The sequence below is a fragment of the Labeo rohita genome, chromosome 4, assembly GCF_022985175.1.
Source record: "Labeo rohita strain BAU-BD-2019 chromosome 4, IGBB_LRoh.1.0, whole genome shotgun sequence".
Taxonomy (NCBI): Eukaryota; Metazoa; Chordata; class Actinopteri; order Cypriniformes; family Cyprinidae; genus Labeo; species Labeo rohita.
In genome coordinates, this window is record NC_066872.1 from 28,147,600 (window position 1) to 28,174,347 (window position 26,748).

At 38.3% G+C, this 26,748-nt stretch overlaps 1 protein-coding gene across 16 annotated transcripts in view; it reads right to left on the reverse strand.

Annotated features, from left to right (window-relative positions):
• nav3 (neuron navigator 3) overlaps positions 1–26,748 on the reverse strand; it is a 374,692-nt gene that overhangs the window by 83,767 nt on the left and 264,177 nt on the right. For 13 of the 16 annotated variants that reach the window (XM_051107138.1, XM_051107137.1, XM_051107129.1 and 10 more), the window contains 4 exons: positions 21,844–22,027; positions 12,611–12,679; positions 7,257–7,405; positions 1,487–2,513 (listed from right to left, as the gene is read on the reverse strand). In XM_051107138.1, coding sequence (XP_050963095.1) covers positions 1,487–2,513; positions 7,257–7,405; positions 12,611–12,679; positions 21,844–22,027 — 1,429 coding nt within the window. Of the gene's footprint in view, positions 1–1,486; positions 2,514–7,256; positions 7,406–12,610; positions 12,680–17,279; positions 17,408–21,843; positions 22,028–26,748 lie in introns of those variants that run through there. The other 3 variants (XM_051107141.1, XM_051107136.1, XM_051107143.1) reach the window with 3 other exon arrangements.

Consider the following 26,748-nt stretch of genomic DNA (forward strand, 5'->3'; position numbering starts at 1 on the left):
TTGGATTTCATCAAAAATATCTTAATTTGTGTTCTGAAGATGAACAAAGCTCACGTGAGGGTGAGTAATTAATGACAGGATTTTCATTTTTGGGTGAACTATCCCTTTAATTATACTTTTCTGTATTATTTATGGTATATCTTTATAACTAGTGCTTACGAATTGTTACATTTGGTTACACTCGTTTCATTTCCTATCAGAGATTCTGCCTTGTTAGTGATGTGCAGAATAAGTAAAAGATGAGGTAATTATTCTGGACCACCTGGGGATGAGGGTTTCATTTTTGCCTGTCTTTCGAGGGTAATTACAGAGACATGGCCCTGCTGTCTCATAGATAATGATAATGATTTCACAACCCAGAATAGAACCCAGAAACCCAGATCTGTCTGTTTGTCTGAGTCTTGCCCTTTTATGTTTCTAAGCATCACTGGATATATGGACCCCAGTAGCCTTGCCAGGACTAGAAGTCAGCTGGGTCTATGATGTGGACAGTAAGTTTGAAAAATGACCAGTTGGCATCTGTACTGAGGGACTTCTGTTCAACAGCTAGCTCAGAAATAATTTTATCCAAAGGGACAAAGTACACTGATTGCAAGCAAATCCCACCTGCTATTAATTATCTTGCTAGGGGTGCAATGGAAAATGCCAGTAATAGGATCATATGCAGCTTTATGTAACTCAGGGGGTGCCCAAACTCAGTCCTGGAGGGCCGGTGTCCTGCAGAGTTTAGCTCAAACCCCAATTAGACACACCTGAATCAGCTAATCCAGGTCTTACTAGGCATACTAGAAGCTTCCTGGCAGGTGTGTTCAGGCAAGTTGGAGCTAAACTCTGCAGGACATCAACCCTCCAGGGTCGGGTTCGGACACCCCTGAGCTGTAACTTAACGTGAATTCTAGGAACCATCATTCACAATTGGCACTTTTACACTGAGTTCCTAGAACTCAGTTCTAGGAACTAGCCAGCATGGTGGTTTCTAGAGAACCAACTTCCCCCTCGGGCCGTTTTCCTGGTTGCATTCGCACCGGAAGCAGGAACTCAGAAGCGTCCAACAGCAGCGTTTTTATTTGCAGTATTTATAAACGTGAACGGAGGAGGCCAAAACCGGAGCAGCTTTTGTTGTGTCGTTGGTTTTGTGACAATAGAGATGGAATGTAAATGCACAATTTACGCAATTAAAAGAGCATGAAAATCTGACTAAATTGCTTTTCCATGTTTGTGGAGTAAATATTTCTACTATGCTTTCAAAAAAATCCTGGGTAGCCAGTGTTTTGTATGCGCTTGGCCAATCAGCGTACATTTAGGTCACTGGTAGTTCCTATAGAACTGTTTTAAAGCCTATTCTAAAGCAGGAGATCATTTAGTTCCCCCAAACAGACTTCCTGGAACTAAATACATTCCTAGTCCCAACACACCAAAAAATGGAAACTTCTGCCAATAGTTGAAGGAACTATGAAATGTGCATTTGTGTTTAAGAATCACTCACCGATACATGAAGGGGGCGACGGTTGCGGTGTTGGGATGGTTGTGTTGTTGCTGCTGGGGAAGCTGTACTGCCCCATTACCACCTAGAGCTCCTCCACCACCCAGCCCAGATGTGGCGGATCCAGAAAGCGCTGAGGTACTTGTTGACGACACCATGCTGGTCTTCCGATTCTCCAATCCTCCCAAAGATCTCTGCATATATATAGACTGACCACCTTTACTAAGTTTGGTCTTCTCGCCACCTGTAGCAGGAACACTAGTTGCAGGTACACTGGGTTGGCTTGCTGCAGGCTTGGTGGTCGCTGTTGGAGCCTTCAGACCAGGCTTTGGGATGCCGGAGGAGGCTGGGATTGCACTTTCTTTCTTCACAGAGGCTGCGGATGTTTTGCCTCCTTTGGGGATGAGGCTGGCAATCTTGGAGCCTTTCTTAGAGGGCTCCACCATCACTGGCTCCTCTTTGGGTGGCGTGCTTGCTTTGCTCTTGGTCTTGTTCTTGTCCTCTTTGTCTTTGGGTTGTGGCAAGGACTTATTATTGTGGTTCTTGCAGTTGTTAGCCTTGCTTGGGGGTGCAAAGGAGGATGCGGGGGTCTTCCCCTGCTGTTTTGAGATCCCGCAGGGCGGTGTGGGACTGCAGGTCCCCTCATCGCCAAACTCCGACAAATCATCCTCTTCCTGGAGAGCCATTTCGGCCACTGAGGGTGAGGTTCTGGATGCCGATCGAGGATTGATCAGCCGGAATTTCTCCAACATTGAGCGCTGGTTGCCAGGGGCGGATTTGGAGGAGTCTGTGATTGGGGGACGGAGGCGATCGGATGACGAGGGAGGGGTCGGAGAAGCGGTTGGGCTGGGCGGTTTGGTGGCCAGCATAGATGAGGTGGCACTGTGCTTCATGTTCATGGACTTGCTGCGCCAGGTCTTTCCAGCAGTGGGAGAGGGGATGGCAGAGGCCAGCTGCTGCCCGCTGGTGCTGGAGGGCACCGAGCCACTGCCGTTCATGCTGCCTGGCAGAGGAATGCCCTTCACCGACTCTGTATTAGAGAAACAGACCAGTGGACACATAAGTTAGACTGATATAACCACACCCTAAAAGCAATTCAAAGATATGAAAAATTATGATTATAACAATAATCAAATAAGTGGAAAGAGACTGGGGGAAGGCAAAGCATCCCACAAATGCGTGAGGAACAGATAGCGCTCCATCCAAATCTTTACTCTGCAATCCCACCGCATACTGAAATCCCAAGCAATGCTGCAATGCACTCAGGCAGAAAATTGGATCCTAAATTGATTTTGTGGGATTTCAAATACTTTGTTGTTGCCAGATACCCTCTTGTTCTTTGTAAATGCGGTGATGTTTTGCACAGAATCAACATGGCTCACAGAGTGACATATATAAACATACTTAATCTAATATAAATAGTTCACATTAATATGGGGGAAACATAGATTTACATATATCAAGTCCTTAAGAGCATGACGATGCAGAAACGTAACATCCTTTAAAATACAACTTGTCTGGGCCTTGACTATCGGTCCAATATAATTACAACAATTTTCTATTGCAAAGCTCAGGGCCCAGAATCACATTTTTATATATATATATATATATATATATATATATATATACACACATTCACACAAGGACATGAAATACCATTTTAATGAATTTCTGTGAATTTAAAAAGATCAGTTTTACACCAATGCTTCTGCTGCCGTACATCACAGCAGAATGCAAATAAATCTACTTAATCTTACAGCAACTCAGGCTGTCCCTAACTTTGATTCCCACCCAGATATATCAAAGTGTCAAGCTGAAAAATTCCAAACACAAAGGAAGAAAGGAGGAGATGGGACTTCATTTGGTTCCATTGAAAATCTTGTAGAGTGAACAGTGATTGGACTGTGAATGAGCGCTGTGTGGATCGGTCTTCAGTGCATGTGTCAGCTAAATTAACCCCGTCTTTGGAGATAACAGCAGCTTAAATAACAGCCTCTCTCACACACATACACACACCAGACCATCGAAACGTGGTTACCATAGCTACCCTTTTCTCCACACCACTTTATATGTTGAAAGTGAAATGCCACTTTGTTCTGGGAAGTCTGATAGGATGCCACACACATTTTGAAACAAATACATTAACAGGTGTGATGGGACATGGCATTGAAGATTTTCCATCTTAATTTACTATTGTCTTATCCAGAATGGATTGCATTAGCTATTTTCTTTGTTCTGATATATGTCACCCATCTTCGTCACAGGTGCTACTGTATAAAGCCATGTCAAAAGTTCAATGAATGTACTAAATAACACTGATTTCCTTCAAACTAATCAAGGATTTAGACACAGTGCTTTTGAAAGCTGAGCTAACACTAGAAAACATGCTGATTCACTCCTGCAGCCAGTGTGAATGGAGAAATTAGCTTTGTTATACAAGACTACTTAACATGCAAGTGTTTGTGCCCACTACCTTGGCATAGGGTTTATAAACAGTGTGAGATTTGCGTCCACAGAGAGGCTTTGTGCTAAAATACGTAGGTGATGGTAACACAGGGTGCTGACAGATTTGAGGTTAAGGATTAAATCTGTTAAAGGTCAAACTCAGGATTATGAAATTTGTATTCAAACCTGCCGTAAAATGAAGTCCTGCATGCTAATTCTGTTCCAAAACCTAGTGAGCTGCCATAAGTGACCAATTTGAAACATTCTATGTAGGCAGCATGGAGCACAAATGAGACTTGACTCACAATTTAGATATTAGCATGTGGCTAAGCTAACAAAGTTCATACAGTAACCACCCTGCTGAAAAAAACAAACCAAAAAAACAGCTAAAACCAGCCTAGGCTGGTTTAAGCTGGAAATAGCTGGTTTTAGCTGGTCTCCCAGCCTTGCCAGGCTAGTTTTAGCTGGTTGTTCCAGCTGATCTCCCAGCTAGACCTTCTAAGACCAGCCTGGCCAGCTAAGGAAGCTGCCGAAACCCCTCTAAAACCAGCCTGCTCACTACCTATGACCAGCTAAGACCAGGCTGGATGACCAGCTAAAACCAGCCAACCAGCTTCAGCTGGTTTTAGCTGTTTTTTTCAGCAGGGCAATATCAAAGAACCATGAACATGTAAATGTGTTGTTAAATTATTTAAATATTTAGGTCAAAGGAATTGGGCTGACAAAAAATGTGTAAACCCTTGATCTGTTTAAACAGGGACAGCCTGAAATCAAAGTAACTGTTGTTAAAAATGATAGGAATAAAATTCTACAACAATCATAACATAAAAATTGTTCTTTCAAAGCTCAAATTACTCACAAAAAATGTATTTTTTTAAGGATAATCCAGCTAATGCATGTTTAGTGGCGTAAACAAACAGTTGATTTGCTATTTTAACTGCACGGCGGAACTTCTATTTCTACAGCCAACATTTTGAATGTTAGAATGCCTCTTTAACTGTAAAAAAATAACTCTTTTAACTGTAAAGTGCAACAAAAGTCACAATTTCTCCAACTAATATATGCTCCAGATTGTTTTTTAATGCATTTTGGAAATGTGCCCCCTATGAAGGATAAATGTGATGTGACTTAATGTGCAGTCACATTTATGGTAGTTTTCACAGGCAAAATGCAGTCATTTTGGTAGAAATGCACACAATTTCAATTCTGAATGAGGCCAATAGATTTCCTCATGTTGATTTGGCAATGGGTTTGAATTGGTCACACAGATTCATCATGTTGACCAACAGAAAGATGATTGGTTTGAAAGCTACTGCTGTGTGAGCTTTGCTTCATTGAAGTCAAAAGTCAAAATCTTGCAGAATCTGCAAATTGTTAATTATTTTACCAAAATAATAGGTATTATACAAAATACATGTTATTTTTTATTTAGTACTGATCTGAATAAGGTATTTCACATAAAAGACATTTACATTTAGTCCACAAGTGAAAATAATAGCTGAATTAATAAAAATGACCTCGTTCAAAAGTTTACATACACTTCAATCTTAATATTGTGGTGTTACCTGAATGATCCACAGCTGTATGGTTTTTTATATTTATATTTTTTATATTTAGTGACAGTGTTTGCCCTGAACAGTTAAACTGTCCTTCAGAAAAATCCTTCAGGTCTCACAAATTCTGTTTTTCAGCACTTTTGGCTCTTAATACATCGTTTTTCCTTCTGGAGCATCAGTGAGTGTTTGAACCTTCTGTAATAGTTGTATATGAGTCCCTCAACTGTCCTCAGTGTGAAAAGATGGATATCAAAATCATACAGTCATTGTTGAGAAGGGTTAAAATACACAAAAATGCTGAAAAAAAAACACAGAATTTGTGATACACAGCCATGGATCATTCAGGGAACTACACACACGTATTGAGAATCAAGCGTATGTAAACTTGAATGGGGTCATTTTTATAAATTCAACTATTATTTCCTCTTGTGGACTATATGTAAATGTCTTTTATGTGAAATATCTTATTCAGGTCACATGCATTTTCTATGATCCCTCTTCTTTTGGTAAAATAATTAACATTTTGCAGATTCTGCAAGGTGTATGTAAACTTTTGACCTCAACTGAACATCGCTAGACTGTCGACAATAGGCAACTGCCCTGTTTTGCCTGCAAAATTTCGCTAATGTGACCGCACCCTGTATCTCACAAGGCAGCAGAATTTTTCTGCCTATTGCTTGGAATAGCTTTTGTGTCAACTGTACACCTACGATTCCTTAAAATGCTAGGTAGGCAGCTCACTAGGTTTTGGAACAGAGCTCTATTCTCTCGCTACCAGCCCCTCCCATAGCTCCTCCAGTGCGGCAGACTTTTTGGACAGAGGAAAAAGGAAGATGAGGGAAAAAAGGCAGATGGGAGTTTGCTTTTCTCATCTGTGGAAGTATTAGCGCTAGTAGCCCTGTAAATCAAGGTTTTGAGTAATGTCAGGCCTGATGGAAAAGGGCAGGAATGGGTTTCGAGAGAGACGTCGCCTATTAGGACTCTTTGATTCATCAAAGCTCCGTCTGCCATGTGAGACCCTCTGTCTGGCTTTGTGTGTAACGTCGCGCCTTGTCCGTAACCAGTGTCTGGGAACACCAGCATCTGTGCTAACAACGAACGAGGACCAGTAAAGTCCGGTATAAATCTAACTGAGCAATACAGCCAAAACAAACAGTCTGTGAGGGAAATCGGTTGCGTTTTGTTCACGGATCCTTGCTGTGAGAGGTGAACCAGGGGCGAAATACGGGTCACACGTCTGTGAACTTCCAACCCGACTTCAATCAACACACTCCATCAGGCCTAGTGCAGATTTATGAAGTAACCAACTAGCCTGTGGAGATTTACACACTGGTGGCTAAATAGCCATGTGGTTTTATGAAGTCAGCTTTGAATGATGGTTCAGCTCTGACAGGAAGATGAAATCTGAAGTGAACTCTGAATAGGCTTGTTATTTGGAAGAAGGAGAAATATAACATAAACGTCATTTCCAAATATACAGGAGGAGGACAGTGAATGCCGAGGGCAGATCACCTTTTCAGATGTGAATAAAACACCAGAGAGGAACCACAGTGCAATATTATACTTTAATTTCCAGGAAATTGTGTCTTTCCACAGATTTTCTGTATGTCATTATGAAAATGTAATAATGCATGAGGGAACCACCTCAGAGCATCTTGCCCTGTGCCACAGTGCTATTGTTCCTGAGATAGTGGCACCATCTAGTGGATAATAGGATAAAGTTGTGTAATATGCAGAAACCTTTTAATATTAAGATTCTGTATATTGCTCACCTCTATCGTTGCCGCTAGCATACTGAAGTGGTTTGCTCTTGTCAATACTGTTGAAGCTCTGGCTCCTTCGGTTCAGGTTTGAGGATCCGTGGGTTTTACTACTGCTACTGCCGCTGCCTGCAGCGGGGACTCTGGAGGGACCTGGCAACCTGAAAAACACAACATACACAGTCATAAGTTTGAGTTTCAATCACAGGACATTATTAAATATGAACTGTACGAGCTTACATTATATCTCTGATAGACACATATACTGACCAGGGTTACACACTCTTAATAAGATCTTTCTTACATGTAGTAACGGTTCTATTTAACATTAGAACCACAGCATCCTGAAGAACCCTTTTATGCTGAAATGGTTCTTTGTATTAGAGTTGAGGGTTCTTTTTTCCCGCCTTTTTGTTTTTCAAATCTGTAACTGTCAAAGCACCTCATTACTGATTTTCTGGAGTTAAGCAGTCCAACTCCCAACACTCTCCACAGGTAAATAATTTCTTTTTTACATTTTAAATACAAATTTAAGTTTAAAATAGTAACTGGCTTTAAAACAAACACGTTCTTTTCTCTTTTTAGTTTTTTTTTTGGTCACATGTAAGTGTAAGCAGCTCAGTTACGCTAAGGATACTTCTCTCCTCTTCTTCACTAAGTAAAAATAAGTGTTTTATTATTATTATTTTAATTATTAAGTGGGTTTATGCATATTCATATATAGTCACCAAAAATAAATAAAAATAACACACACATTAAAGCTGTGCCATTACTTTATATCACTGTTTTTCTTGTAAAATTGTGAAGGGCAATTACAAGAAAAGTCAATTAGAGATGTTAAAAACAATGTTGATAAATAATATATACAAATAATATTAACAATACTACCGTCAATGATATAAACATACTAATATACCAATATTAAGAAAAATTAACTACCATTAAAACAACAAAATTACTAAAATGCCAAATCTATCTATCTATCTATCTATCCCTCCCTTCCTTCCTTCCTTCCTTCCTTCTGTAGATACATTTGACAAAGGAGCAATGTGAAATTTTTTGTATTTACTGATTTATTTACGTAATCATTTATTCTTCCACAGCTGTAAAAAAGCTGTTCGGCATCAAATATTGTGAATATTTACTTCAAATGGAAGGTGGTTATTTATTCAGAACTCTGGTAACGCCTTTTGACAGAAAATAAACTCACTTGCTTGACAGTGAAACATACAAAACAATAAATGAATAGAATTTAACATGATGATTTGACTAACATACAGTGTCTTCTAAAACAGCTCGTTTTTCAATGTCAACACAATAAACATCTCTTAATTGCTTAAAAATCCTCAATAAAACTTGCCTGTGTGTGTGTTTCTTTGCATTGCCTTATGCTCTATTCACGTTATTGATGATTTACTCGTGCACAAAGCTTGTTAATGACTCACGAGTGCCAGTTTTTAATTGGGAATCACGACCCTGTGACACATCAGCCTAACAACGGCTCATAAACACATCGCAGGGGAACAAAACAGCAGGAATTCAACATTCTTTGACACTGACACTTTCTCACAGATGATTCAATTTAACACCAAACAGAGATGTTTCAGCTTACTCCAATCTGATCACGGCAATAGACAATTGATTTTAACGAATGGAATTGATGACCTAATAAAGACCAAGTTTTAAAACCATTTGAAATTCCCATCATCATTTGAAATTCTCAACACTGATCAAATGTTTTGAAAAGTCTTATTACACAGATTCAGAGCAAATAGCTTTTCCTAGAAATGATGGATTGGAGAACGATGATTCAGGCAGTTCAGGTGCATGTCTCATCAAGCCTCTAATGACACTGCTTCATCACTCGCTCATTTCCCATCAGGCACTTCTGCTTTTCCCCATTAACCTGTTGTGCAGACCATCATCGCCAGCTATGATAATATGCAAGCTCTGATAAAGCATATCTGATGCTATTTCTCGGAAAGGTTATTTTGGTGAAAATTGGGATGGACATCAGCGTCTGAATTGAGGACGGGGTCTAAATGGAAGAGTTTTAGGCGTTTTAGTTTTAGCAGACTCACACAGAATCTGTGTCGTTAGAGAGCACCACAGTATCCTACTGGGCTTCCTGTGTTTGTTTATTAAATATTCTGACTAATTTCATCATGATTTTATCTATCAGTAAGACTGTGTTACTCTCAGTTGCACGTAACATTTTATCATGTAAAAATCTGCAGAATTCTGCAGATTTTTTCCCCTGAATTTACAAAGAAAACACATCAAAAGTGAGCAGATTCAGTTTGGCCTGGTTCAAAGACGTAGGCAATGTCTGACATCAGCATTTATAAGACATTTGGTTTACTAATTTGGTCTTGAAATGTTCCCTGACTATGATTTGCATAAATATGTATCATGTATACATTCACAAACACAAATACGCCTGTAGAGGATGAATTTAGTGCATACCCAAGCTTTTGAAGACAGAGAATGTTGCTAAAATAGACCTGAATTAAAGCTGTGGTGTGTAATATTTTCCGTGCTAAAAGACTTTAATCTATCCCGACATACATTCAGAGACAAGTATGACATTTATAGGTTGATTTACCTGAAAAATTCATGACACTTTCAAAGCATCGCTATTTTTGAGCATCCCGACCAAGCTGACACAGCCACAAAACTGGCTTAACCAATGGCATGAGTTGTGGGCGGGACTATCGGTTTGTTTGGCCAATGGCACAAAAGCAGAAAAACTTGAAATATGTTGATTTAATGACACTAGTAGCACAGACACGACATATTCTGCTTTAGGCTGTTATTGATAAGTCCGTAACAATTTACAATAAGGTTTATTAGTTAACACTTACATGAACTATGAATGAACCGTACTTCTACGGCATTTATTAATCTTAGTTAATGTTAATTTCAGCATTTACTAATGCATCATTAAAATCACAAGTTGTGTTTGTTAACATTAGTTAATGCACTGGAAACTAACATGAACAATGAACGACTATTTTTTATTAAGTAACATTAACAAAGATTAATAAATAGTGTAATAAATGTATTGTTCAATGTCTGTTCATGCAAGTTAATACATTTACTAATAAATGACACCTTACTGTAAAGTGTTACCGAAAAGTCTGAATCTGAGGTGGTCATTTGCAAGACCAGATCTCTGGATCTGTTCTTGTTTACTTTAGATGAATAATTAAAGATGTCAATGGGTCTCAGATGAAAACTGCAAGGGTTTGACATAGTTCAACTGTGAAACGTCTCAACTTCTGAATAATCACTGAATTTTAATAACACGTCACATCTTATTCTGTCTCGCATACATAAAAAGGCCTTATGGAAGATAAAATCTTTCAAATTACGCCGATCAAAATTTAGAGCAGGATGTTTAAGGATCAAATAAGGCTGCTTCTTGTCATCTCCGGTGAATCTTAATGCTATCTTTCCAATTGAAGTACACTGAATATAGCTGAAAGTTTTGGATTCTTGAGGACAGCTAATTCATTCATGATTATCATGCTTTCCTTCCTTTAAGAAACAAGATTATAGGTTATTACAATGTTCTAACCAACCCAAATTACTATACAATATTGTGCTGAAGTGCTCAATTACGCCTCAGATGTAGAGTTTCATGTGCATCTCTCTGAAGAAACAAACAGGAGTGTGTATTTTTGTTTGTGTGAATGTGTGCGTGACGTATTAGTGACTTAAAAAAAATGATTTATTCATGAATGATAAAATTTAATAGAATCCACCAGCCTATCATTGGAATATGTTAAATATTAATGAACTATAATTAAAAACCTGTCTGTAATTCATTAATTGGTAATCGTTCATTCGTGAACCCACAGCCACCAAAGCAGACAAGTTTTTGGAATATTTTTGGACAACAGGGGAGTGAGATGTATTAATGCTGGCATATTGGCATTTCAGTGCTTTATGGGGACATTCCATAGGCGTAATGTGTTTTTATACTGCACAAACCATATTTTCTATCCCCCTACACCTAAACCTAGCCCTTACAGAAAACTTTCTGTATTTTAGACATTTAAAAAAATTCTTTTGTATGATTTAGAAGCTTGTTTCCTCATGGATACAAAAAAATGCCCCTACAAGGATTTTGGATATTGCCATCTTTTTGACATTTTGTCACCATAATGTAGCGTTTACCACACACACACACAAACACACAGAAAGGAAATTAAATAAAAATAAAAAAGCCATTACTCCAGTCTTTAGTGTCACATGATCCTTCAGAAATCATTCTAATCTGCTGATTTGGAGAAGAAATGTTTCTTCTTACTGAAAACAGTTTTTATTAAAATCTTGATAAATGTCTTTACTGCCACTTTAAATCAACTGAATGCCTCTTTGCTGAATAAAAGTACTCATTTCTGAACTCTGACCTTTTTCTGAATTTTTAAATGGTTGTGTATAGAGATGTCATCTGGGAGAAAAAAAAGCCTAAAAAAGCCATGAATGATTCATCCATTTTCAGAGTTATCTCTTTGGAGATATAAGATTTATCTATTTTCGGGTGCCTCTAACCAGACGTTCTCACTCGCAACCACCAATAAATCTCATATCTTATCCGATTTTCCAAAAATATGGCCTGTTGTGCAGGCCACTGATAACATCAGGTGAGAATGTCTCTCTGCATCTTTATGCTGTGTTTAAATGTCTACATAATAAAGTATACAGCACATCCAAACCTAGGATGAGACCAGAGTTGAGAATGAAAAAGTTGATTCAGGACACTCAATCGAATGAGTCAGTGCTTTGAGAGAAGATCTCAGATCTCATATACTTTAAAGAAAACTGCAAGCACATGGTGTCTTTGAGCAAATAATGCCGTTGGTCGAACCCTCCCCATCAGGCTGTCAGTGGAGTAAGCAGTATATCACACATAGTGTCCATCACATATCTCACATAGTTTGGCCAGCGGCTGCTCGAAATGCTTCGCCATCACAAAGCTTCCCACCGGCTCAGAGATGAAGCAAATGCTTTCAGGGCCAAACAACTGCTGCCAGAGCTTGAAACGGCAAAAACCTCCGGTCAAATAAACCGCATTCAAGATCTAGAGTTCAATCAGCACTTTCGCCATCCGTTCATCTTGAATCAACCAAGCTATTTAGCTCAAAACCCTCAGAAAAGCTGTGAAAACCCAGCCTACAGTTAAAGAACAGACACCATTAGCAAGCATTTCTATCATACACCACTTCCATCACCCAGATCTGCTGCTACGGCTTTGAACATCAGTAGATCGGCTTTCCCGGTCTCTAGCCTGAAGGTCTGCGGAGAGTTTCAGGTGTCAGAACAGAGCGAGAGCAGGCAGATACAGTTGAAGACTCTACCTTGTGTTTTTCTTCTGAGGGGCTGCTATTCCACTGTGACCTGGTGGACTTGTATATCGTGCGGTGAGACTGTAAAGAGGTAGTGGGAGAGAACGAGAGAAAAACGGGAGAGAAAAAGAGGGAGGGAGAGAGAGAGGAATGAGGTTAATGATTGGATTGAATTTTTTTCAAACTGTGGCATCTTTTTCGCTAATGCAATAAGGGCGGCACTTAGCGAGGGATGGGCGCACACGTGCAAACACAAACAGCATGGCCTCTGTGTGCGCCTACTCAGATTCACATGACATGTCACTCGGCTCAAACCACAAGTATGCGTATTTCCTCCAACTGCCCTATTCCTACTGTTCTAGTCGCTGTTGTATGTTGTAGATGTGAACACATTGAAAGCCAAATCACAATCTCCATGAACCTGTAGCTTCGAGTATGTCTGCGTGAGTACAATGAGCGCTTTATTCTTTATTATATAGTGGTGAATCACAGATCGGTTTAGATTGACAGCATATATCTCACAAAGAAAGAAATCCCACACAACAGAGCAGATATTCCTGTAGGTCCAGTCATAATATATAAAAACAGGCTTCACACACATTCTTTCTCACAGATACACACACCTCTTCCAGAAAAATTTTACTTGAAACTTGTATATACTGTGGCCACTGTTTATTGTGTGCATACATATATATAAATATACACTACAATGTTCAAAAGTTTGCACCAGTAAGATTTTTTTAATACGTTTACTGAGCAAGGATGCAGTAGATTTGTTTAAAAGAGACAGTAAAGTCTTTATATGTCTTATAAAGATATAAATCTGTATATAGATTTTATATGTATGTTCTTTAAACATTCTCTTTATCAAAGAATCCTTAAAAAACACATTAAGCAGCACAATTGTTTTCAAAAAATATTTCTTGGGCACAAAATCAGCAGATTTTGTGATTGAAGCCAAAATAGGTTAAAAATTAACGTTTATTAAATAGCTTATTAGTAAATGCTCACCTTTTGATTATTACTAATGCTTCTAAGTATAACGTTGGGTCAAATATGGACTAACCCAACTGTTGGGCTAAATTTTTCAATTTAATTTTTAACCCAACTGTTGGGTTAGTCCATATTTGACCCAACTTGGAGTTGAAACAACTCAGCATTTTTTAGAGTGTAATTTTAATTTCCAATCTATTTTGGGTTCAATTAAAGCAAACCATATTGTTAAATAAAACTGCCCAGCAGGTTGGTCAAACATTTAACCCAACCGCTGGGTCAAAACTACCCAGTAGCTGGGTTTTTCCATATTTAAACCAACATGGGTTGTTTTAGAATATACTTTAAATTGCAATAACATTTCTGTTTTTATCGTAGTTTACACATGATATTTCTTTGATATGTTGAGTAAAAAATCTGAGTATAATTAAAATTGACAGAAGTTAGTGCATTAATATAGAATTCAATATAAAATTAAGTTTGGAAGTTTGGAACTATGTCAGCTTTTTAATGTCTTCAAAAGTATTTCAGAACCAAAAAAATACATACATACCTTATATCATGAAAGGCATGCACTGCGTAGTTTTCAACCTGATCTCATGACGAAGACGTACCTGTGGGAACTTTTTCACTAGATGCGAAATACATACCGCAGTGTACATTTTGTGACATATTCGATGCGAAATGTCCACTGATTGGCGTTAAAAGAGTGTCAGTTTTTTTCCCCCCAGAACTGATGAATGTACATATGGTACATTGTGACACTGGTTTTGTATGTGTCACCACAGTTCTGATTTGATTCTGTTGAGTGGTGCTATAACTCTAATGCTCCAAAACATTTTAAAATAACGTACCATCTGCACTACACCTAAACTTAAAACGCAATTGCAAGGATGCCGTTTTAGCTTGTTTTTTGATCTTTCAGCTTTCGTACCCAAGGATTCCACATCTTATGTCCAATTCTGTGCCAGCTGAGCTACCGAGCAAACTTGTTACGTCCAGAAAGCGAACATATGGAGCTGTGTACGAAAACGATTACAAGTGCTTGCTATTTCACCGCTTCTAGTGTTCATTTATGTTGAAAACTACAGTGATGTGTACTTATTGGTACGTATTTTGCGTCTTGCGAAAGTTCCCACAGGTAAGTTTTCGTCATGAGAACAGGTAGGTATTTTTAAAGGTGTAACCATGAAGATATAAGTAGCATACGTAATATACTTACAATTACTCTGAAAATACAAACTGTAATGTACAAGGCATTAGATACACAATTTTCAAAAGAAGTCTTATCCATTTTCCTTGAATGCAGAGTGAAGGAAAAGTAAATATACTGTATGTGATTTGGGAAGATGTTTGGTCATTACTGAGTTCATGTAAAGCCAGAGGCAGGATTCACTATCCTGTGATACTTGATGCTTTACTATAATAACCTTCATGCAAATATGTTTATAGCTGTTTGGGTAAAAGTACTACAGGTTTCTGAACCAATCACTGTAAGGGCAAAGAAGACCCTTGCCTGAGGCTGGGATGAATGAGTGCATTTTGTCAGATCGAATATATGATGGATGGAGGCCCTGCCAGTAGGACTTGTACTTACAGCACACACACACACACACACATAAAACAAAGCACAAACACCCCAGGCCAAAGAACAAAACACAGGTGGCTATACAGGTTTCAAAACTTATTCTCTCCAGCCACTGACAGCTGATTGACACTAGCTTTGTTCGTTCTGGGTGTGCGCTTGTGTTTGTCTATGTTTGGATATGCTGTGTCTACGCGGTAAATGTGCCTTGACAAGCTTTGGCATATAGCAGGTTTGCGGGAATGTCTGTGGATGGATGGAAGTTGATTAAAGTCAAAGGATGAGAGAGAATGAGAAAGAGGGATGTCCAGTTTGCAATGGATCAACAGTTACAGTTGGAAACCTCCATGTAAACAGCATCTGCCAAGCTGGAAAACAACAGCTCATTTGAACTGAAGGACACCAGTATGATGCGTTGCTAGTCCAAAGTGGTCCATCACCTCCATTCAGCCAGACTAAGATGGTTTGCAAGGCCAAAACCAGATCTAGTCAGCACTGATCAACCATCTACACCATCTAAAAATCATGAATGACCAGCTTAGACCAAGTTTTCAGTCATTTGATTTATGTTTTTTTGGTGTTCCCTGCTAGATATCCTCAACCACCAAATCTCTTTGGTCCAAAAACGTGTTCAACATTATTAAATATCAAACATGTTCTGATCATCTAGTTAGGACATAAGATAAAACATGCTTCCTTCTAAACTCCAACAGGCCGAGTTTGTCTTGTTCGTTATACATAATAAGATTCTTCCAAAAATGTTCTTACAAAAGTTGTCCACAGTGAATCAGAAGGTGGGGGTTTATCCTCAAAAGGAGATCATTATGACCACCATGAACGTTTCACTTTAACAAGGTTCTACGGTGAGTGCGTGACAAGGAGCTGGCTCAAAATTACAGACTCCCTCAAGTAAAACCCTGAGGAGCAACAAAGACTTCACCAGACTGAAAGAACGGGAGGAAGACAGTGAAAAAGGGAGGCAAGACACCAGGTTAACAAGCATTGTAACCAAAGACAGCTCCAGTGAGACACTAACACTGTCTTTCACTCTCTCATTCACTTTCTCTCATGAGAATGTGATCATGTCCACATGATTAAAGAGTCCCATCGTTTCTCCTCCAGCTCAAAGAGGAACTCAGCAGGGACAGGATGGTTAAAAAAACACACTTTGCTCTACAACTTTCTGTTTTTCCCCTCCTAAAAGCATTCAGCCTAGCAGCAAGAAAGTATGACTGTGCAAGGCTGACAATCTCAAGAATAAATTTGTTGCCGTGGGACATTTAGACACACTTCGCCGTGAGAAATCACACACAGAACAACTCTGTCAAGGTCACTATTCAGAAAATCTTAAATTGAATCTAAACAATTAGGTTTAGTGAGGATTTCAAACCCACTCACTACAAGGTCGAATGGAAATCAATAAATCTCAAGATTAGCCTACCTGCTCGGTCTGAAACCATCAAAATAATAAGCACGCGTATGAAATGTACTTTCAAATTTAAGTGGCACACTCACATGGGATGACTTTCCAGTCATATAAACAACAAAGACCACTTTTGTGTGTGGCTACAGTACATTCACAACAACAGGTGTCAGTATAGAGTTCAAGACCACTCTTGTATCAAACAGAGAATTATAAAATGCATTACAAAGTATAAATCGAAACCTAATGCATTCGTAACATTTACATTTTAACAAATTACTCAGTGTCAAAATTCCCCAGGGCCCTAAATCACCCTCGGAAGTTCAAATGCAATAAAACTATATGACTTCCAACAGCAAAATACAGGAAGCAAAGAGTGACCACACTCCAAACTGAAAGAAGCTCAACAACCCGTAAAATGAGTTTAAACTTACCTCCCGAGAGAGAAACATCTCATTTCCAAAGCAGAACAGACAACTTCCAAAAAAAGGAACTAAACACCTAAATATAAAATGTCACACTTCGGATCCAGAATAATGATCAAATCTGAAGGGACACAATAGCCTCAATACACTAAAGAGCACAGACCAAAAACTTGTGCCATAAAACTACCAACGACCATATGGCTTCCAGTCAACGTTCCTGTATAACCCATATACGTAACATGCCCAATACTGTACCTATTGCCGTCAGACTTTTTCCCATAGGACAGTTGGCTCTTCCTGTCCCGTGAACTGGGGGCAGGCAATCGCGAGCATGAGACCACCGTGTCGAGCCGTTCACCCCGGGACATGGTGCGCTGAGAGGGAGGGATGACACTTCACCCCCCATATCTTCCCCAGACCTAAAGGCACCGCAGTGTCCAGCTATCCCTCTCTCTCTCTTTCTCTCTCTCCCTGACCATCACTCTAGCAGGTGTTGGCTATAGAAAGCCTGGATCTCTAAAACTGTAAATGGGAGCAGTGCCTATGGGTAAAACCAGCCAGCGTGTGTTATAAAAAGCTCACCCCTCATTCCCAGGGATCTCAGACAGTGCTGTATTAAGGTATTTAGATCTTTAAAACAAAACAGATACCCAGCTGACTGGGTGTCACAGTGTTAAAAGCTTCTTTTACCTTGTTCTAACAAGCAACAAGTGCTAAAAGTTATGAAAATCTACGTATTCGCACTAATCACAGCAATTTAAGTGCATTTTTTTCTTGTGCCAAAGTATTTTCTATTGAAACAGAAAGTTGGGGTGGGGCATAATAAAGGGCTTGTCCTTTTTGGTAAGTAGCCAATAACCTTTATTTAATGTCCCAGCTGGGAACCATGATTTGCTCTTTGCTCTTGCTAGAATGTGGCAAGCAGAATTAGGAGGAGGGGCATGCTTTTTCTAGAAAGCATTTGATTGGATAAAAATTCCGGTACACCCCTAAGTGCAAGATGAGTCATCAGTATTTTTAAATGCATACGGTCAAACCAAATATTATTCAGACACCAGATATAAGCTTTTATTTTTTATTTTATTTTTATTTTTTTTTTTACTAGTGGGTGCAAGACACTATAGTTTATTTATGTAAGTGAGGATAGCAAAATAAAGTAAACTGACATTTTATACCCAAAAATTCTTCATAGACTGGACTACCAGTAAAATTTATAAAAATGTGGGTCCAAAAATGATTCAGACCTGACCATGTTTTGTTAAGTGTTTTTTCTTTAATTGCTAATGTGACCTTTTTACACCACAGCCGGAAATTGTTTGGTAATTGGTCAACAAAGTATTGAGAGTTGTGTAAATATTCTCATACTAAGAGTTGTCTGAATTTTTGATTGATTGTAATCCGTTACATACCTTTCTATCGACGTTATCTGACGTTAACGAGATGAATTTGTTCTGACACAGTTTAACTCTTGACACAGCTTAACTCTTAACTCAAGTTCTTGTCATATTTTATTACCATTTTCTAAACTATAGTGAAGAAACTGATACTGTGTGATTTGTATATTTGCTAAAAGATAATGTTGTTAGCTTTTTGAGTACATATGCACTCAAAGCTTAAAAAAGCCATAAAAGCCAGAACACTTACATTTTATGATTTTATTGATTTTATGGAGGCAATCACAGTGACAGCGATTTTTAAAGAAAAAGGAAATAAAAAAAAGACTGATCATTTTTAGTGAGAGTTGACAAATTTATTTTTTATTTTATTTTATTTTATTTTATTTTATTTTATTTTATTTTATTTTATTTTTATTTTTATTTTATTTTTTTTTATTTGCTGGGGGCCAGTATGTTTTTCTGAATGAATAAATAAATAAAACTGGAATAATACAAATTTTATTAAGCAAGGATCCATTAAAGTAATCAAAAGCGACACCAAAGATATTGACATTTTTGTGACAGATCTGGACAGAAATGGCTGATAAAAATTGTGAATCAAAATAGAAAAATAGTCATCTTAAATTCTAATAATATTTCTCAAAATTGCTGTTTTTACTGTATTTTCATCAAATAAATGCAGCCTTGGTAAGAATAAGAATAAATTCAAAAATATTAAAAACCTTACAGACCCCAAACCTTTGATGGAGTACATTATATAAAATTAAATTAAAAAGGTTGAGCAATGGGAGCAAAGACAATCCTGAGTAGCTCATGTTCGAGTACAGTTCTGCTGTATTCAAATATGAAATCTTCCCACTGGCATTTGAATGGAATGTCAGAAAAACAGTAAAAATATTTAGCACCATCAATCTAAAGTAAGATGCTTTCTCAGGAAGACCATTTTAACTATTAATTCTTTTTTGTGCATTAAACATAATGAGTTTATTCACTGAGTATGCAGTTCACTTCTACCAGTAAGCTAAAGTGCTTTAAGAAACCCCAAGTGTCTGTTTAAGTGTTTCTGTGCTGTTGGCCAAAGGCCAGAGTTGATGAATCACCCAGACCCCTGTGACTGATACCACACACACTCACACAAAGCTAACGAGCCAGCCACCCATTTTACCACCTGTAACCCCACGCCAGTAAACGTTTGAAGAAACACTTCCTAAACGCCATACAATAGCTTCCTTTTATACCCGACTGTCTGGAGCTGGACAGAGAACTGAGATAGTTATCTGAGGAGACCGTTTACAACATCCTCCAGGAGTGCAGCCAATCTACAGCCCTCCTGGCCCAATTCTGCTCACTGATGTCATCTGGTGTGTGTGGAATGCTTAAGTTGCGTGCGTGTGTGTGTTTCAGGCTGGCAGTCCAAGGCCCTCTGAACACCTGTCACTGCTGGATGGGAGTTGAGAGAGCTCCCACGGGCCCTGGACAAGAATGAGGGGCAGCTGTTGTCTTTCTCTCACTCTCTTCCTCTCTCTCTTCTCTTTGCACTTGTGAACGCTGACAGGACAGAGAACTCAGCACTACAAAACGCACACTCGTGCTTTTCTGCCCGTCCCACACACACATACACACATACACAAATGCATTCTGGGTCAGGTAACGTGAGCCAGCCTGTGTAATGCCACTCATGTGTGGCATCTCTTCTTCATAGCTGTGCTAAGTTTACTCATCTATTTACATCACAGTCATGGCCTTCCTTTTTTACCAACACACACACATACATATACAGAGATGTTTACTGTTCAGATAAGAACACTGCATAGCCTTCTATTGCTTTTATATACAAATATTTTAAATTACTGTATCCTAACCCTATCCCACACCCTAACAGAAAACTTTCTGCATTTTTTTTCATCGGAAAATGATGATTTTGATTCTGTTGTTACATTATTTTGTCTTACTGTAGCAATTACTACCAATACAGTGTATATCAAATGTGTATATATGTGTATGTATGCTATTTATATGTTAATGACAGATACGTTGTGTACTTGTCAATAAACATTTAATAAACACACAAAAGAGATTATTTTTGGAATTTTGTTTCAATTCTGGGCACAAATTTGTCTCTAAAATATGGTGTAGGTACACACAAACATTGTTCTCTTATTCTGTCTTACTATATTTACAGTTCAAATTTATATATTTGTATATTTGAGATGTGTTGTTAACAATACATATGCTCTTCATGTCAATAAATATTTGGGATATACAATAGCATAAGTAAAATACATAAATTCACTGGAGTTATGGACCTAACCAATAAAGTAAGTATATTTTTGTAGCAATAGCTAAAAATACATTGTATGGGTCAAAATTATTGATTTTTCATTTATGCCAAAAAGCATTAGGATATTAAGTAAAGATCATGTTTAATGAAGATATTTTGTATAGTCCCTACCTCAAATATATCAAAACTTAATTTTTGATTAGTAATACGCATTGCTAAGAACTTAATTTGGACAACTTTAAAAGCATTTCCTCAATATTTTGATTTTTTTGCACCCTCAGATTCCAGATTTTCAAATAACTGTATCTCGGCCAAACATTGTCCTATGCTAACAACCACACATCAATAAAAAGCTTATTTATTCAGTTTTCAGATTATACATAAATCTCAATTTCAAAAGATTGACCCTTATGACTGGTTTTGTGGTCCAGGGTCACATATATGGTTAAAAACTAAAGTTAGATCAGCTGCCTTATTATTTTATTTTATTTATTTTATTTTATTTTATCAATAATGTATGTGAACAAAAAGGATCTTAGGTTTTGTCTCCTTGAAACTTTGTGTTGATTGTTCAATTGTCGAAACAGAAAATTCCAAAAAGCGTAGCCTATGAAATTATATATGGCCTATATGTTCAGACAGTACAATATACTGAGAACTTACAAGGTCTATTAAAGGGACAGGTACCCCAAACATGATTTATTCACCCTCAAGCCATTCTAGATGTATATGACTTTCTTTTTTCATACAAATACAATTGGAATTATATTAAAAATTAGCTTTATAATGGCAGTGAATGGGTGCTGAGATTTTGAAGCCCAAAGAAGTGCACATCATAGGAGGTTCTCCACACAGCTCTGAGGGGTTAATAAAGGCCTTCTGAAGTGAACTGATGTGTTTGTGTAAGAAAAATATCCATATTTAAAACTTTATGAACTGTAATCTCTAGCTTCCGCTAACTAAGCTTTAGATTCCGGTTTATAAAGTTGAAGATATGGCTATTTTTCTTACAAATGCATCGATTCATTTTACATTTTGCTTCGAGATCTAGGCCAATCTGGGCTATCTATCTATCTTTAGTAATTAATTTCATGATTAAATATCCAGAAGTCAAAAGCAAAAGATATAAGACGCATCCTACCTGGACTGCATGTCTTGTGTTTTGTGTTGGCTCGCTGGCGCCGCCCCTGTGGTTTGATGCGTGACGTGCTGCTGTAGCTCCACTAACGACTGCAGGTACTGCTGCTGGTGCTGCTGTTGTTGTTTGTAGCGGGACAGGATGAAGAACAGACCCAGGATGCTCTTCAGATTCCCATTACACACCTCTGAAGATCAAACACACCATATTTAGAAAGTAGTGCCACAGAAAGAGCTCTTTAATCCTGCATGCATTCCACTGATGTGCTAAACCTTAAATACAGCATGTTTTTCGTACAGGATCAAGTCAGAAGAAACCGTCGTTGTGTCACATGGTAGTTAGCCTCATAAAAGGGAAGTTCAAGTTTTGTTTACAATAAGCTGAAAATATGGGGCAGATAAGTTCTACTCTGAATGAGGAAGTGATAAACACTACGACAATATGCGACTGTCTGAAGAAGCCAAGTTTAGCACGGTCATTTGACTGTCTGGGAGTTTGTGCGTCATGAATTAGATGTTAACATTTATAAACAGGCACTCAAACGATTGACTTCTAATTGAGACCTTTATGAGGAGACGCTGATTCAATAAGCAGAACTTTGAAGCGGCGAATGGAGTTTAGAAGCCCAAATGCTATTATCCTGATTTACAGCAAGATGCAAATGAGCGCTGTGAGGTGTCCTATGAGGAATGCTTTTCAAACTTCCTCCCGAAATTGAAGTTGTGAGCCTGAATACGTGCCAGCACGGCGTTGCTCTGATCACAGAGATAAAGGATTGAAGATGAAGGCAAAGGCATCGATTGTCTGTGCTCCGCCTGCCAGCGAAGCTTTGCTCTCTCGTGCCCGTTTATGAAATGGCCTTCATTCATAGTCACACACTGCTAATGGCTGGCGCTGAAAGCGACTGAAGGATGGTGGTGCTGAGGCAGCGCTAAAGAGAAGAATCCGGCTTCGTTCTGACAGCCCGCCTGTTTGTTCTGCCCGTCAGCAATGTTTGGGGTTATTAATCTCCCCCCGGTTCAATTTGGGATCGTGCAGAGCTGTAATTTGTATTCTACATAATAAAGCGCTCAGATGGTATGTTTCAGTTCAACATATTTTCTGGGTCAGGCAACGGGAATTTGGCACTAGTTGGTGTCGTTGCACTTTAGATCAATATGGGAAATGCGTGGAGCAGTAATGCATTAAACTGTTTATTCTGGCAGGCTAATTTGTAGATACATTTTCAATGTTTGCATTAATGGAGGGAATTAGTCTCTTTCTTCACAATTGCTCTGCATATGGAGTGCATTTGGATTTTGCCAATAGCTATGTTGATTCACATTAAGCTATTACAACTCTGTATGATTTCCACAAACACCAGTGTATGCCATTACAGAAAATAACAGATATTAGTATTAGCACTACTATAAAATCATAATAAATGATTATGGCATCTACTTAACATAAATCTTTCATCTGAAAGATTAATTCTTTCATTTTAAAAAATCCATATCATTTTATATGTATTTTGGACTGGGGGGCGCCTTTATTTTGACAACGTCAAATGGTTGCACTTTGTGAGCTACTGGTGCTACCTGTTGGTATTATGACTGCAACACAACTTGGAAAATAAAATACTGATACGATGCCACATTGTGTGGCTTTTGCTTGTAATTTCTTTTATAGTTGAAAGGGCAACAAAGAAGCGATGCGTCTTCACTGCTTTTCCTAGCAATAAAAAAATGAGAAAAGAATGGGAAGATGCCTGTGGACAAGTAAAACTTTCTAAAGACCCACGTCTTTGTTCTTTCTACTTCAGCCCTGATGCCTTTTAACCTTTTAGTAGACCACAGCTACCGAAAGAGCTTACAAATGGCAGAGACAAGAAATGCTAGATGCCATCCCGGTAGGATGTAAACATGCCGACATTTGTCATGACGCCGCAGCCACTGAAGGAGTTTTTCAGCCCGAAATTTCAACTGGTACCCGGGGGCGTTTAGCCTCCTTGTGGGTAAAAATTGTTAGTATGCCATTTGGTTGTAAGCCTACACTTATATCATCCGCAGAGGAAGCGTTAAACTTTAACACTTTAACACTGCTTTTGTTTTTGCTCACATTTTCATTTTTAATTATGAACCTACAGGATGATATAGGCTTATGCATTTATTTTGAAGAGAACAGATGAGCAGATGAGACTGCGTAACTTTTCATGTTTGACACCACAGGTGACAGCGATTTTAATATATTCTCATTTTTAAGAACCAATAGCGATTCGTAAAAATCCCTATCGATCTTTTGGTCTATGCTGTTTTCAGTTGATGAATGAACAGTAGTGCGCCTCCTATCCAATAAATCACAATAGGCTAAGCTTGTGTTACTTTTAATATGGAACAAAGTCTAAGACTTCAAATTCTGTCGATTTCATTAAGAAATTCAAGTAATAAATACCATTTTGGCACTCTTTAATGTGGCATGAAAGATTGTTGTAGCTTGTTGTACTGGCCTGTGTGTAATCAAATGCATAACAAAAGATTTGTGAAAGTTTCATTTTTATTCTGGATCCAGTGCAGGGTTGCCAGGTTTTCACAACAAAACCCAGCCAATTGCTACTCAAAACTAGCCCAATTGCATTTTGAGTTAAAATCGAATTCCGGGGGGTAAAATACAGGTTTTTTGGATGGGTTCCCTAGTACAGTTTGCATTCCAGGGGCTAAATATAATGTAATTGGGGTCGCATCAACTTGCAGACATGAAAAACAATCCACAGAAACAGTGTCAAATTAGCTTAATACTGCGGGAAAACCGCAGACTTGGCAACACTGGTCCAGTGCTCTACTGCTACACTGGAGTGCACTCGCCACCAACTGCACAGGGATGAGAATTACAATTAGAAGTTACAATAGACACCCCGTTTACACCTATATTTAGGGTTGTCCACTTGTGATCTGATTGACCAAAACGCATATTAATACCAAGTGTAAATAGGGCCAAAAGCTGCGCTCAAGTCTTCCTGGGACATTCGTACTGACGAGTTGAGAAGTCTTCATTACGAATTCAGCTGCGTTCAAGTCAGAACAAGAAGGTGATTTACCTTTTCTACATAAAAGTAAACTATTTTTTAAACACTGCATCCGCAAAATAACAAATAAAGAATGTGCATTATTGTGTTTTTGCTTTTTTTCTGTTTTTATTCATATGTATGAATGTGATGTAAACTGCATCATTATATATTCAATGGTAAATATACAATAATATAATATTCTGTACATGTAGTTGTATTGTACATTACAAAAAATAATCATTTTATTAATTTCAACAAATTTACGGTCAATACAGACGCTGCATATCTATCGTCTTTGGATGAGTCCATTGCATCCAAAACGGTTTTTCACTGACTCGCCCCCAACTCAGAAACTCAGGACTTCGTAACAAATCGTAACAATGACTTTGTGGTCTATCCGACATGACTCGAACGCACCAAAAGTGATGGACGGCCATCAGATTTTTCCGTCACAGAACATAAAAATTTGGTTAAAGTGACCTCTGATCCACCGCCACCTGTAAGCTCTTTCAGTAGCTGTGGTCATCGTATCAGTGTTTTATTTCCCGAGTTGTGTTGTGGTAAAAATAGCAACAGGTAGCAGCTGTAGCTCACCGAGTGCAACCATTTCACATCATCAAAATAACGGCGTCCCCCACACTCCAAAATATGTATAAAACGATGCGGATGTTTTAAATAACATAAACCTTTTAAGGGTTTTCTACTACATATTTCAGTATAAGACATAATTTAAGTTATATTAAGCAATACAAGTCTTAATATCCAGGGTTCCCTTTAAATTGCAAACTTGAAGTAAAAGCCATCTGCAAATTAACACACTTTCAACAGAAGTTTTAATGTGGAGTCATTAGGCTTTGCTGTCACTAGCCGCACAAGGTCAAAGGCATAACTGTTCAGACAGGCTCATAAGAGGAAGTGAAGACAGAGAAGTGTGAATACATTATCTATTTACAGTGATGTGCCCTTGACCACTTCCTCTGTATACATAAACGTTCAAACATTCCCTGGCCAAAATAGCCAGTAAACACTTGAGACTTTGTTCAGAATTACAAAAGTGGATGTGTATACAATATCATTCAAAAGTTTGGGCCTTTTTTATGTTTTTGAAAGTCACTAATGCTCACCAAGGGTTTATTCTATCAAAAGTAAAAGCAATAATATTGTGAAATATATTGTCACTGTTTAATATATTTTGAAATGTAATTCCTTCCTGTGTTGGCAAAGCTGAATATTTAGCAGCCATTCCTCCAGTCTTCAGTGTCACATGATCCTTCAGAAATCATTCTAATATGCTGATGCTCAGGAAACATTTAGAAATGTGTATTTTTATTATTTTTGGAGTTCAACAGCCCCAGGCCTCTATTTTCGTGTTTCATAATAAAAAGCAAGTCATGCAGATCTGCAATGAGGGTGAGTAAACGATAACAGAATTTGAGTGAACTATCCCTTTAATGCAGCAAAGATTAGGAAAAGTGATTTCTATGAAAACAGGCTTCCTGTATTTTACATAGTAATGAGTGTCTTTCGATTTGAATGCCTCAGAAGGTCATGCTTGATCTCCTTTGACTTGCGAGGATTCTTTTTTTTTATTTGAGCGAAGGGATTAAACAGCTCAGCGGAAGTGCCTCTTCAGTTACGCTGAGTTAGCATGGACGTCAGTTGCCAGTTTAAGGTGAGTGTCTTCATACAAGTGTGTGTGTTTCTTGTCACGGTGGGTTTCACGGTCAGGTCACCGTTGAAGGTGCCCCCTCTGATCCTGGGAGAAGTCTTTAAGACTGACCTGCTCTATAACAAACTGCACCTTTTCACCAAATCCTCACAGCCAATGAGATCAAAGCTCACTCTGTGCAGAGGTCACGGTGTGC